This window comes from Sabethes cyaneus, chromosome 2, assembly GCF_943734655.1.
Source record: "Sabethes cyaneus chromosome 2, idSabCyanKW18_F2, whole genome shotgun sequence".
Lineage (NCBI taxonomy): Eukaryota > Metazoa > Arthropoda > Insecta > Diptera > Culicidae > Sabethes > Sabethes cyaneus.
Genome location: NC_071354.1, coordinates 234,711,918 through 234,726,868, shown reverse-complemented (window position 1 = coordinate 234,726,868; position 14,951 = coordinate 234,711,918). Strand labels below are relative to the sequence as shown.

Below are 14,951 nucleotides of genomic sequence, written 5' to 3'. Positions count from 1 at the left end.
GCAGTCGAAAGAGGTGAATTAAACTATCGGAAAATCGATTTTGCTGCTTTGATGGAATATTTGACGGACACTGACTGGAACGTCGTTTTCGATTGCGATGATGTTAATGTGATGGCTACACAGTTTTGCAGTACTATTTCTCAGTGGTTGAGTTCAAATCTGTCGTTTGTGAAGCGGCCAGCCACCCCCGCATGGTGCACACCTCGTCTTCGAAAACTAAAGCGGAAACGTAACAGCGCTCAACGTTCACATCGCCGTTGGAGAACTAATCTGACTCGACACAATTTTAAGCGTGCTAGTGATAACTACCGCCATCTGAACGCTTTGTTGTACAAATCGTATGTACTGCATGTGCAATGCGATCTTCGAAAGCAACCGAAAAGATTCTGGCATTTCGTTAACTCCAAGAGAAAAAGCTCTTCTATCCCTAAAAATGTGTGCTATGACAGTATTGAAGTAAACTCAATTGCTGACTCTTGCGAGATGTTCGCAGAATTTTTCGCTTCCGTATTTGCTGATGAAACTGCCTCGGATAGTATCGCTGAAATTGCTGCTGCGCGTGTTCCGGCCGATTTGGTAGATTTGAGTTTGTTTACCATTACTACTGATATGGTGATAGCAGCCGCCAAAAAACTAAAGCGCTCCTATTCTGCGGGGCCTGATGGCATTCCAGCCGTAGTTTTGAGTCGTTGCATAGCAGTGTTGGCTTATCCGTTATGTTCAGTTTTCAATAAGTCATTCGAGCAAGGCGTATTTCCTGATATTTGGAAACAGTCGTTTATGTTCCCGGTATTTAAATCTGGCGATCGTCATAATGTGAGGAATTACCGTGGAATCACCAGTCTCTCGGCGGCATCTAAATTATTTGAAATAATTGTAAGTGGTGTGATACTGTCCTGTACTAAGAACTATATCTCAACGGCTCAGCACGGTTTCATGCCTGGTCGGTCTGTCTGTACTAATCTGTTAGAATTTACATCAATGTGTATTTCGCAAATGGAAGACAAGAAACAAGTTGATGTTATTTATACAGATTTAAAAGCGGCATTTGATCGAATTGACCATACAATACTACTACGAAAACTATCTCGGCTTGGTGCTTCTCAACAAATGGTCAAATGGCTGTACTCATATCTCAGCGGTAGAGTGTTGCGTGTAAAACTCGGCTCCAGTATTTCATCGGTGTTTACTAATAAGTCTGGAGTGCCCCAAGGTAGCAACATGGGACCTTTGCTTTTCTTGTTGTTCTTTAACGACGTCACGTTATCGCTTGGTACTGGTTGCAAATTAATGTACGCTGACGACCTGAAATTGTTTGCTCCAATACAAAATATTAACGACTGCCACCGCCTGCAAGAGTTGCTCGACGTGTTTGGTGAATGGTGCAAACTGAACTGGCTCATTGTGAGCACTGCTAAATGCGAGGTGATGAGTTTTTACCGCATTAAAAACCCGATTTGCTTCAGCTACACTATTGATGGTATTGAGTTGCGCAAAGTGGACCAAGTTAGTGATCTTGGCGTCTTACTGGACCCAAAATTGACGTTCAACTTACATCGTGAACTAATTATCTCTAAAGCATCTCGGCAGCTTGGATTCATTTTTAAGATTGGACGAAATTTTGAGGATCCGCATTGTCTAAAATCACTGTATTGCGCCCTAGTTCGCCCGCTGTTGGAGAATTGTAGTTTGGTGTGGTTCCCTAAACAGCTAACCTGGAACATACGGATTGAACGCGTGCAAAGGAGATTTATCCGACTTGCTTTACGACATCTTCCATGGAACCACCCAGATAACTTGCCCCCTTATGCAGACAGATGCCGTTTACTGGAACTTGACACACTAGAACGTAGACGCAAAATACAACAGGCATTATTTGTAGCCAAAATTATCAACGGCGAAGTTGACTCTCCAACGCTATTTACCATGCTCAATTTCCGGGCATCACAACGACCACTACGCTCAACGGGATTATTGCAAACGCAGTTTCACCGAACTGCATTCGGTTACAATGAGCCAATTACTGAATGCATCAGAACTTTTTCGAAGGTGGAGGAACTGTTTAATTTCGGTGAACCAACGCACTTGTTTGCGCACAAGCTGCGTAGTTTGGATTTTATTTAACTTAAGTTTTATTCATGTAGACAGATTCAAGGTCAGATGAATTATCCCAAATAAATAAATAAATAAATAAATAAATAACTTGACATGCCTTCCAGGTGAAGCTTGGGCCCCGTTGCAGTTGTTGAGCCTAGTCTTGACGGGTTTGTTCTTGTCGTTAAAGGAAAAGTGTCATCTGCGGTGCTATCTAGTTATGATCGATCTGCTTGCTATCAACAGCGTCAACGCAGATGACTCGCTTGCAGCATGGTTTTAAACAAATTTACGCATCAATCACACCTTGTGCTCACAAATTCAATAAAACACGTTCTATTCCGACGCTTACGTTAAGTTTTTTTTTCTGGTGCTTCAAAGATCAAAGACTTCAAAGACTTACTTTACTTTAGCAGCCGACAGCCGGGGTGGTTCTTGCCGTATCAAGAATTCCTCTCCATTGTACTCGGTCCTGGGCTACCTGTCGCTAATTCGTTGCTTGTCTCTACACACGCAAGTTGGTTTCAACCTTGTCGAGCCATCTAGCACATTGGGTCCCTCTATTTCTGGTGCCGGTAGGGTTCTTGAACAGAACGGATTTCACTGCACAGTCGTCCGGCATCATTGGGACGTGGCCGGCCCACTGTAATCTCCCAACTTTCGCCAGGTGCACGATGGGAATCGTTCCTAAAGACTCAGACTTTTGAGTTATTGAGACTTTTTCAAGAGTATCTTGAGACTACTTTAAGAGTTTTATGAGTTTCTTAACTTTTCGTTACTCGCCCCAACATCGATTCATAGCCATGCTAAAACAGAAACGAATTCACTTGAATACTAACGCCACTTGGTGAAAACCTATGAAACTTTGGCCCACCAATGGAAAGATCTTGGTGTGCGGATCAATCTTGCGGAAAACAGTAACTTTCTATATTGCCAGGGTCCCGAGATATCCCGAAGCCATCATTCCACAGGCGTTATACGAAATACTACAGCGCGAGTAACCGTGGGTTAAAACTTCTTCAAGAGTTTTTTGAAATTTCGTTAAGTTTTCTTTAAAAGTTTCTCGAGAGTTTGCTTTGAGAGTTCTTTAAACATTTCATGAGACTTCTTTAAGCGTTTTTCGCGAGTTTCTTGAGAGACTCTTGAGAGCTTCTTCATAGGTTGTTGCGATTTTTTAAAACGTTATTTAGAATTTCAGTCTCATTCCTAAGAGTTTCTAGAAACTTTTCTAAGTGTTTTTTGAGAGTTTCTTAAGAGGTTTTTGAGAGTTTCTCCCGAGTTTCTTGGTAGTCGCTTCAGAGTTTCTCGTAACGTTTTTGAGAGATTATCTAGAGCTTCTTGAGATTTCTTTGAGACTTTTTCTAGAATCTTTCCTTACTTTCCTAAAAGCATTTCGAGACTATAATCAGACTTTATTGAAATTTTTTTAAAAGTCTTTAAGTTTTTTATGGGTTTTTCGAGAGTTTTTTTGAAAATTTCATGAGACTTCTTTAAGAGTTTCTTAAAAAATTGTATGCGAGCACTTTGAGAGCTTCATGAGGGTTTATTGTCACCTTTTTAATTTTTAAGTCTTTAAGACGTCTCTTGAGAGCAGGCTTCACTCTCGGTTTTTTGCTCAGTACATGCTCATTTGACTGCAGAGCCTCAACTGAACAGAATTCGAAAAAGTAGTGTAAAGGGCAATTGTAGAGTCAATTATTATCTACATTATTGTTGAACAAAGTATAGTTTTATCTTTTATATTTACGGCGCTATGCGATTGCTACCCCGTTGGTAGCCAAATGAGCGCTCTTTTTGCTACCAACAGGGAAGCAGCCCGATGCTACAGGAGATAGGAAACACTCGAACACGGTACTTTCTCTTCGGTTAGGCACCGTGCCAGCGAACTTGCATGATTTCGTTCTCCGTTAATTTTTATCTCATACATTCATATTACGCACTCGCCGAACAGTGAGCTGCTAAGTAAGTACTAAGTAAGTAGCACAAAACGAAAAAGCTATAATAAATAAGGGGCTCTGGATCGCTCGGTGCTGCACGGTGCGCTTCGAAAACTTATAGCACCGTAACCAAAGAAACAAAATGGCTCCGAGGTGTGATCTGGTATGCGTTTTAAGGGGTGAGTTGGAAAAACATCCGTAACCGACAGCGTAATGGCTATGAATGGAGTAGCATATTTCAGCATGGTCCACAATGCGATGAGTGTTTTCCCTAATCTGGTTGATAGACAGGATCTGGTAGATAGAACTGCTACCGGATGAGTAGAAGCAGTGTGTAATCTGCCCAATGTATAACAAGGACGACAAGTTAGAATGCAGGCAACACCAAGTGATCACTATTTTTAACGCCGCTTTACTATAAATTGCTTTCTTAGATCATCTCAGACTTCTTTGAGACTTCTTGAAGCCTTCTTGAAGACTTTTTTGGAACTTGCTTTAGATTTTTTTGGGACTTCTTAGATTACTTTATTACGATTTCTTAGAGATTTCATTGACGTCTTCAACTTCTTTGACTTTGACTTCATCAACTCCTTTGAAACTTCTTTAAGACTGCTTTGAGACTTCTTGGAGACTTCTTTGAGACCTGTTTGAGACTTCATTGAGACTACTTTGCATTTTTGCATACTTTTTTGCCTTCTCTGTAATCTTTTTTGCGTTCTCTGCTTGATTTTTTCCATCTCGGCCTTCTTTTTGCCTTCTCTGCCTTCTTTTGTACTCAGTTGGCTTCGAGGCGTGACACTAGCCTAATAAAACAGTCGTACGTTCGTAGTTTCGACTGGGATAGGCTGTTAGAATCAATAGGATTGTAGCAACTGGCCCTGCACTCTAACAGCTGGTTGCAAAGTCTTTCGTATGAAAAAAACAGAAAGCCAAGTTTTGATAACGGAATAACGATAACGCCTACGCTTTACTTTGCTTTTTTGCCTTCTTTTGTGCCTTTTCTGCTGTCTGTTTTGCCCTCTTTTTAGCCTTCTTTAGCTATACATTCTTTTTTGAGAGCTTCTATTTCCTTTTTCCTTCTCTATCATCTTTTTTATCTTTTCTGCTTTGTTTTTTTTTGCTTTCTTCGTCTTTTTTAGCCAGCGTCGAGTTTTTCGCTTTTTTAGTCTTTTTGACATCTTTGAGATCTACCTTTTTGTCTTTTATGCCTTATTTTTAAATTTTTCTGCCCACTTTTCTACCTTTTCGGTATTTTTTCTTGCCTTTTCTGCATTCTTGTTTGACTTCTGTGTCATTTTTTGACTTCTCTTCCTCCGTTTATGCCTTCTCTGTCATCTTTTATGCCTACTCTGCTTGCTTTCTGCCATCTTTTTATGCTCTTTTGCCTTAATTTTTGTCCTCTCAGCTTTCGTTTTGGCATTTTCTGCTTACTGTTTTGTTTTTTCTGCTTACTTTTTTGCCTCTTTTGTCTTTTTCATCTTCTACACCTTTCCACATTTTTTTACTTTTGAGGATTTTAGATTTAGTGCTTTTTGCCTTCTCTACTTTTTGTAGCTTTATGCCCATATTTTTTTGCCTTCCTGTGCGGTGATGTTTTCGCAAATCTAACTGAGTCAGGTTCTGGGATATAGAAAAGCTACCGGATAAGTAGATGGGGGATGTAATCTGTCCAATGTATAAGAAGAACGACAAGTTAGAATGTAGGAAATACCAAGCGGCCACCAATGTTAACGCCGCTTTGCTATAAATTGCTTTCTTAGATCATCTTTCGCTATCTATCGCCGCGTGCAAGTAGATTGGTGAGAAGTTATCAAAACGGTTTCGTAGTTGAGGGTTCAACAACGGGTCAAATCAGGCGCAGATCACCTAAACAAATCGCGAATAGCAAGTCACTACGCACCACCTTCCCATAGATTTAAAGGGCGCATATGATAATATCGACCGCGCATAGGTATGGAAAAAATGGACAAAAACGCGTTTCCCGAGAAGCTGACAAGACTGATGAAGTTCATTATCAAGCACGTTTGAAACTACTGTCGTTACGGAACTAAGGTACGGAAGCTGCATTTGAAGGTGCTGAGAACGACTGGGGCAAACCGAGGGCTGTCGGATTATGATAACGCTAAGAAATTTAATGTCATCCAAAGCAGCGTCAGAAGGATTGGTCAACGAGAAGGATTTCGATCTTTTTGGGTCAGTAACCAACCAAACAGGACACCGAAGCAGAATCTGGAGGCCAAAAGACGTACCCGGCAGTTGTACAATGTGGTTCTTACAAAGTACGAAGGATGCAACCTCGTAGATAACGAAACATACGTGAAGATGGATTATGGTTAGCTTCGCAGACAAAAGTTCTATAAAGCCACTGATCGAAATGATGTCCCTGGCAAGTTCAAATACATCTATGCCAATAAATTCGCAGAAAAAGCTTAAGATCTGGCAAGGTATTTGCCCTTGTTGGTGGTGTAGGTGCTCTGACATCAAGCATTCCGGTTTAATTACAAAACCCAATGACCCAAGCTGGTTAAAGTGACTATAATCTAACAAAAAAAAAAGAATCAAATTAAAACAATTTGACAGCTTGAATTTAAAAATTTTAGTTGTCATCCGTTACTTGGAGAGATATCACCTAGAGAATGTGGAATAAGACAATAGCCAACAGAACTCAGTGACTCGCTAGAACCTGTCATCATTACACCAGATCTGTTCCTCAATGATTGTTGTGTGTGACTCGATTTTGTTCGAAAAATTTCTAAAAGCATTTTTTCGAGTTCAAAACGTAGGCAATTTAAAAAAAATGCAACAAATATGATTGCCGGTTGCTTTCATGATGCATCACGGATCGATTACCTTAAGATTTGTAGCCGCTACATGGTATTTATCTTTTGTCGCCCGTTTTCGTTCAATTCGATTATTGATACCTGACAAGTTTTCAAGCAACTGGTTCGAAAGTTTGAGTCCCACCTGGTTATAAATGAGTTATTTGGCCATTCTCTTATTTCAGATTATCTAAATATCACCCACTCAGTAGACAGCTTATTCCGGCTAATACAGATATGCCAGAACAAACTTTTCCGTGTGAGTGACCCCTCCGTCCGAAGACTTGGAGCCGTCACTATGAAGACAGTTACAGTGAAAACAATCTACAGTTTGCTCAGAGATGGACTTGCGAAATTTTTGGATGGGGATTAAGAGCAGATTGAATTAAGCATATTGGATTGGCAGATTAAATTTTACATGAATAAGTAACCAAAAACTACCGGTGTCGGGGAGGGGGTCTGCCAAGGGGGATGAAGTTTCATATAAGGAAAACTGCAGAAACGCTGCAGCTCTATCAAGGATCTTGGTGTTACGATCGACAGCAAGATAAGGTTCGACGAGCACATTAGTACAATTGCATCCAAAGCTTTCGCCATTCTTGGTTAGGAATACCGCTGATTTCGATGATATTTATGCCTTGAAAACGCTCTAACGCTCTCTTGCTCGCAGTATTCTGGAGTGTGCAGCACCGGTTTGGTCTCCATGCTCTATTACGCATGTTACTAAAATTGAAAGCGTTCAACGTGCATTCATCCGGTTTGCCGTTTGCCATGGCAGAACGCGATACGGCTCCCAGCATAAGAAAATCGTTGCCAGTTAATAAGACTTAGTGCGCTAACTGAAAGAAGAGTGGTATCGCGCAGACTGTTTATTTTCGACCTACTAACGGTGACTGTGGATTGCAGTCAGAGCCGGTGTTACAACGTGCGAGGCCCTGTGCAGGTTAAGCAGCGGGGCTTTTCTTTGTATACCACAAGAGCGTTGGATTAAAAAGCCACTGTGGCAGTCTTAATGATCATCTTTTGAGGCAGGCTTCGATTACCCTACCTCGTTTACGGACTGCTCATACCCATTGATGGAGTTAGTTGTGATCTTGTGCCCCAATTCGGTACTACATGGTTAATAAATTCTATGAGGTTTTTGGATTTGAGCTCCAGCCTGGATGGAAACTTCCGAAGAAGTTATGCCTAGATAAAGCAAGAGCCCCGTAATTGTAAAGCAAATGCGCTGGACTTTTAATTTCAGAGATGCAAAAGTGGCAGGTCTCGGTATCATCCGATATTCTTTAAAAAATGAAGAGCAAAGTAGTATTGAGTTGAGTAGTTTTTTAGGTGCTGTAGGATTTGGGTAGATATTCTGTTTAACTGTTTAGTCTACAATTGTTTACCCTCTATTCGATTCCTGCGGGATACTTTTTAACAACATAATCTAGCCGAGTAGCCCAGTTGAGTTTTTTATTCAGAATTATTCCAAGAAGTTTGCCTGAAACCAAGAAGAAACCTGAGCCCAATCAGTATAGGGGAAGTAATAGTATCTTTTCGTCACCTAGTGAATGATAACAATACTACTTGTAGAGACTCAGGCCCGTTTTGTAAGTATCATAAGATGATAGTGGTGTTTAGAGCTCCTAGCAAACAACTCGACACTACTGTGTCAAACTTTCCTCTGACGATAAGTTTTACATCGACGACTTAAGCAATAATTTCATAACCAAGCTGCGATATCTTGTGAAGGAGTGCGTTAGCCATCAGTGTTCAAATCAAAGGGGAGAGAGCTCCTTGTGAACATCCTTTGATTACCAAGATCGTGACCGACGAATCTCCCAATGATGCTGTGATTTCTCTGTTCGAAAGCACTACTTGACCATAGCTCATTATAGTGTGGTTGATTTCTTTTCAAAGAGAGCCGTAATAATTGAAACGAGGAATGTGTAATCGAAAGCTCCTTCAATATCATGGAAAGTAGGGATGGGAAAACTATCATTAACTACTGATAGATATCAGTAAGCAATAATATCACTAAGTATCAGTAAGGTTTCACTGCTATTGATATTTACTGATATAATTACGTTGTCCTGTTAGAAAAATTATCAAGATTAAACTTATTGGTCGGTAGTTGCGTACGATAAATGTGGATGACACAATATATCGTAGTTAACGTCAGTAGTCTAAAGCGCGTGCTGATTCAAGCAGTCGTCTCCATTTAACTCGAGCTTTGGCTACTTGCCACCAATTTCCCAGTCGTCTCAATAGTCATAAATCACTTTCGAGTTGAGCCCCCTGGTTCTGGTACCGGTGAGGTTGTTGAAGACAACTGTTTCCGTCGCACTGTCGTCCGGCATCTTTACGACGTGTCTGGCCCACCGTAGCCTACTGACTTTCGCCAAATGTACGATGGGATTCTCTCCAAACAACGCCTATAGCTAGTGATTCCTACGTCTCCGCCACTCTTCGCTTTCAGTTACGCTTTCAGTACTCCGCCAAATATCCGCAGTACCTTTCGTACCTTTCGACACGGCAAGGGCGCGTATATCCTCTTTGTGACCTTACGACTTGAAGTCGATAAAGATTTGTGCATTGTCAGCTTCGTACGATAGCGTATGCTTCTGGATCGTAGCGTAATTTTGTTAATAGGCTCGATTTCCCGTTTGAATGCGCCGCTGGATTTCCTTACTAATGTTGTCTGCGGTCACTGGCAATCCAAAATCACGAATTCATCCACTACTTCTAGTTCGTCGCCGTCAAAGGTTACTATCCGTGAGAGGCACGCGTTTGTTTCCTTGAAGCCTCCTCCTTTCATGTATATGACCTTTGACGTATTTATTTTTAATCTGATCTTCCTAGACTAGTGCTTTCAACCTGGCGTAGATTGCCTCCACCTTCGCAAGGTTCCTAGCTAAGATATCAGTCATCTTGTCACCTTATCTCAACCTACGCCGCGTCTCGAAGGGTGTGTCTCCGAGATACGCACGAAACACATCACTCTATCCAATAGCTCTGATCAGTAGCTCTAGTTTATCTGGGAAACCGTGTTCATCCAATATGTGCCATTACTGGTCTTGATCGACTGTATCGTGTGATGCGTAGGCACTATGTGCTCCCAACATATCTGCTGGGTGGTAAAAATCTGGTCCGTAGTTGCCCGAGCCTTCATAAAACTCGCTTGGTAAATTACAAAGTAAACTTATAATGAAGAACGCAATTATAATATTACAATTTCCTATTTTTTGCTTCAATGCCCTGCTGGCTAAAATTACTGATATTTACTGATAGTTATCAGTAACGTACTGAAATTACTGATAGTTATCAGTAATGATTTTTAATGATAGTTCCCATCCCTAATGGAAAGAACAGAGTGCCGTTTCCTGATATTTCAGTGATTTCTCAATTAACGTCTCTACCCAGTGCAGTACGGTTTCCGTAGATTTGCCATGTTGGTAAGTTGATTTCCATGCAAGAAACTTTAGAAACTCGTTGCAAATAAAATTATCTGGAATTTTCTCCATCAATTTAAGAAGCGTTGATGTCACTTGTTGGTCTAGAAGCCTTATGCACGCTTTTCTCCTTTTCTCTTTTTATCTCCCTTTGGCATGAACACCACCTGTACTGTCCGCCAATTCTCTTAGACGCGTCTCAAAGTTAAATTGGCTCGACAAAGGTTGATGAGCTTGGCCATTATAATGTCTATTTTCTGTAAAAAATTGGGTGGAATACCATCTGGACCTGGATATTTCATAGGTTCAAAAGAGCTAAGTACCCATTTCATCGAAGCTTCCGTATACAATCGACGTACAAGCTGAGTCGAGTCGTTTGGCACATTATGTAACGACCCATTCCAGAGCAGCGAGACCCAATTTCACTGATTTTTTTTTAATAAATTATAAAAGGGAACAGGAAACAATGAAAATCATTCAAATATTTCTAAACAGCCAAATGTGCTGTATTGTATATGGCCCTATATGACATAAAGACATTTGGCATAATGCTGTTTGGCATAATGGTTATTTGGCATAACGACTTTTTGGCATAATTGATAGCCAGTTTTGTTGTTTGGTGCTTCGTCGCCTCACAAAGAAAGAGACTCGCTAACGCTCATTCGGACCCAACTGAAGGAAAGAACTAGAGGTCATCAAACCTAAGAAAACAAATATACCTAGACAGAAGTGATTTCTGCAGGGAGGCTGCCCCCCCCGCAGTGGCCGGCATTATGCCATATGGCTCCTTATGATTATACCTATTGGCGTTATGCCAAATAGCATTATGCCAAATGACTTAATGCCAAATGGGCGGCCCCTCAATAACTTGAAGCAATCAGCAATAACTTGAAGGTTTACCGCATAATGCGGTACTGATTCCAATGGTACGGTTGATTAATAAAACTTAACTAACACAATATTTGTAGCATCATTCAACCAAGTTTGAGATTGGTGGAACACTTTAAACGTGTGAGGTGTGATTTAGATAATAGGGATTGTCTCCGATTCAATCAAGCTTTAGTTTATTAACAGGAAGATGCCAAAGTTTACAAAAGCGCAGAATCAATCAGAATGATCAGTGCATCTCAGAAATTAAAATATTTTTTCAGTTTATTTTAGCAACACACAACAACAATCTGTTAACAAAACTTATTTATGATGTTCTCAGTTGCTCGTAAAAAGATTTTCTCTTAGTCAATTTCTTCGTTTTTATCTGGAAAAATATTACATACGTAATTGCTATTATACACCTTTAAAAAACCTAATTTGTTAATACCACAAAGTAAAAAAGAAAAGTCTATGGCAAATATATTAAATGTACGTTACAGCACGATAGACTGCAACGCATGAAAAATAATGATCTTGTTGGTGGTTTCCCCAACCCCCGAGAAGGTAATTTGGCAAAATAAAACTGCTTCTATTTATATAACTTTCCATTGTAGGAATGTATGTCTCCGTAATCACCTATAATTTGCGTGAATCTAGCAATGTAGAGAAAATCATCAAATTTGCATTTTTCCTCCGACCTTCCCGGAAGGCGTTTCAATATGGTATACAGACAAAGTCATACCTACATGCCAGCATGTGGGATGTTTTCGTCACATCGAAACCCGAATCATGTGCATGATCCGCTCGGCACGGTTGAATGGCCTCAATTACATACCATTTTCTGGGAATACAACCCAAATTGTACATCGGAGGAACATTGAAGAACATCCGGAAACTCGTACCAGTAACTTGTGTTAGACAAGTGACATTGCGCTCCCCCTAACTTTGTAGCACATTCGAACAACGCTGGAGACGCATGGTAGCGCAAGTTCCCCTGCACCAGCAGCAGCCATTCAACTGATTAGATTCAACACGCATAACCTTCTGCCTTTGTATAACCTAACTCCGGCTCGGTTTACTCAATTGCTGCGGATAACGTTTCGATAACAATGAGCACGTCTTTCTTTGTGCCCCGTCGGATGTCGTCTATTCCCAGTGGAGATTTAACGGCGAACGAAGGTTAATCGCTTGTTCAGTGTTCCCAATGGAATGCATGCTTTCTTTCCGTTCCCGTCGCGCCGTGACATCCGTCGATAAGGAAGGCATTCCCACGTCAGAAGTCAATATGTAGCTTGTTTTTACCCAGCCCACAGCACAGACCGGAGACAACCGCAGCCGGGCTAGCGAGTGAGCGATAGCGGAGCGGAGGGCAGCCGAGCATTTATTTACGACAGAATCAATAAGCAGTCATTTGTCGATGTCGTTCCCGGTAGCTGCCACATGGGAAATCGAACCACCCGAACCGTCCCGCACCGTTCGTTGCAGGATTGCTGGGAAGGGCGGTACGGTTTTATTGTCCGCTTGTATCGCTCTCGGAAAACACGATTCCGCTGCCGCAGCGCTGGCGCTGGCACTGGCACTAGCACTGCCGGTGGAACAGGTCAGGCGGATATGAATATTCATTGGCAGTAGAATAACATCGTGACTGGGGAGATTATTGTTCTTTGTTTTGGTGGGGAAAACGTTTAATTGTTATCGGTAAAAGTTGCTGCCAAATTGAAGTGGGATTATTGGTTATATATGAATTTGAATTGGGGAAAAACAAATCCGTTTGTGTAGATAACGCGCCAAATTCAGTCATTGACTGACAAAAACAAACAAACCTTTGGAAGGAGGACGGTGTGATTGTTACTTACTAGAACTAAACTGAAAGCTATGAAAGGTAAACGGAGCAACTCACCAATTCTCGCCTCCGTCAGTTTAACACAGCATATTGCAGCTAAGCATACCCATGTTAAGGCGACGACCGGGAAGACCTTCAATCGTCTGTAGAGGTCCATTTTAAGCTGCCCAGGTAATCCATTATGTTTCATGCATTCGACATTTGGGTGGCCGTTTTTCGTTCGTCTTTTGCTTTTGTTTCGCGACCGCCGCCGTTGCTGATTTCCGTATTCTTCCGTGCGATTCTCTTCAGCGGATAACCAACAAGCAGAGCGCGTCCTTCTACCTACCACATCACGTTCGAGATGACACACTTTCCACGGGGGACCTTTTTCTAGATTAAATCTCCACTCACTTTGAAGTACAAAAATGCTTCTTCTCGGAACAAGCTATTGTTTCTCACATTGTTTCCGCTCCGCAAAACCAGGTCTCGCGAGGCTGCCTGTTTGAGCTAACTTTTTCCAGCGTAAAACGCAACGGAATGTGGTGGAAAAATAATTACTTTATTTCTTTACACACCGACAGGTAAACGGAGCAAATCACTTTCCACAGCTACGCGTACATGTTTGCTTTATTCTCGAAGTACTTCACGCGTTGTCTGATGTTTGAAAATCAGCACCCAACAAAACTTTTCCTTCTGCAGTACTCGCTTGGCAGTACAATAGCACACTTCCAACAGAACGTTCCGCTTGCAAACTGAGACAATGAACGTTTTCATACATTCAGGGAGAAAAACTCATTAAATTTTTACGGCAAGAATGCGATGGCTTCCAAAACTTTTGTTAAAATTCTTTCCCTGTCTACATCCCGTCGCGTCGCGGCGGCATAAGCGTCGTATATCGATTAAAATATAATCAAACCAACTTCGTGACAAAACTGTGACACCGAGTGCGTCGTCGTCGTCGGTCCTTCGTCCGGCACACGTCGTTCCGGGGTCGTTAAAAATGTAAACAATGATGGACTGGGTTGGCACTTGGCACACGCGGAACTACGGTCGAACAACAACGGTCCACCGGGCGGTCGGTGATAATGTGATGGCACTTTTCGGGCTGGGGGTCACTATGTTTCAATCTGTGAAGCAAAAAAGAAAGAAAGTGGAGAGAGAGAAAACAACGTTAATAATTTAGTAGAGGACTCTACCTTACCGGGCTCCACACCGGTGGATAATAGGATGCGAGTGATTTGAATGCCTTGAAAAATTTATTCGAAATTAATGTGACGACCGATGGATGCGAATGGACTAGGCGTAGCGTTAATTTACTTGCTCTCTCGGTATGTCAAGTGGAGAAATTTCCAATTGAAAGATTTAATTTAGCTGTTTGAAAGAATAAAATTTTGTTTAATCTGGACTGTTCTACTAGCGACGGTTTGCGACAACAGTATGGTCTCAAATTTTGAAAAGAGTGGAGTACATTTTACCCTCATGAAGCAACATGTTTCTTAATTTGTAATTAAATATTGCCATGTTAAATTTATTATAATTTACAAACAGAACAAATCTTTTTAGAATATTGAAATTTTCAGGTTGGATTAAATCTGCATAAAAAGCAGGGTTAAAACCGGAATAAAATCTGGATTTAAGTCTAGAATGAAATCATAATCTGCATCTAAATCTGGATCTGAATCTGGATCGAACAATATAAAAACGTAACGTGCCTCATTTGGGTGGCCTATGGGAAGTAATGGCAAAAGTAGTCAACAAACTTATTCAACCGTCCTGTACATGACGATATTAATAAAATATCCTAACACATATCGATTCACTGAAGAATTCAATCTCGCTGATGCCAATGTTAGAGAACTCAAACAGTTTGCCTGCATGCTTAATCGGATCCAGTATACTACACACTTAAAAAACTCAGCAAAATTTGCCGAGATTTGGACAGCCGAGCGTTCGGTAAAAATTTCAGTTCTGC

At 41.2% G+C, this 14,951-nt stretch overlaps 1 protein-coding gene across 1 annotated transcript in view; it reads right to left on the bottom strand.

Annotated features, from left to right (window-relative positions):
- The window catches only part of LOC128736791 (acid sphingomyelinase-like phosphodiesterase 3a), a 140,008-nt gene extending 126,821 nt beyond the window's left edge, over window positions 1-13,187 (bottom strand). Inside the window, exon 1 of the mRNA XM_053831281.1 lies at window positions 13,055-13,187. Within this exon, the coding sequence (XP_053687256.1) occupies window positions 13,055-13,187 (133 nt within the window). The remainder of the gene's footprint in view (window positions 1-13,054) is intronic.
- Window positions 13,188-14,951: the final 1,764 nt, after the last annotated feature.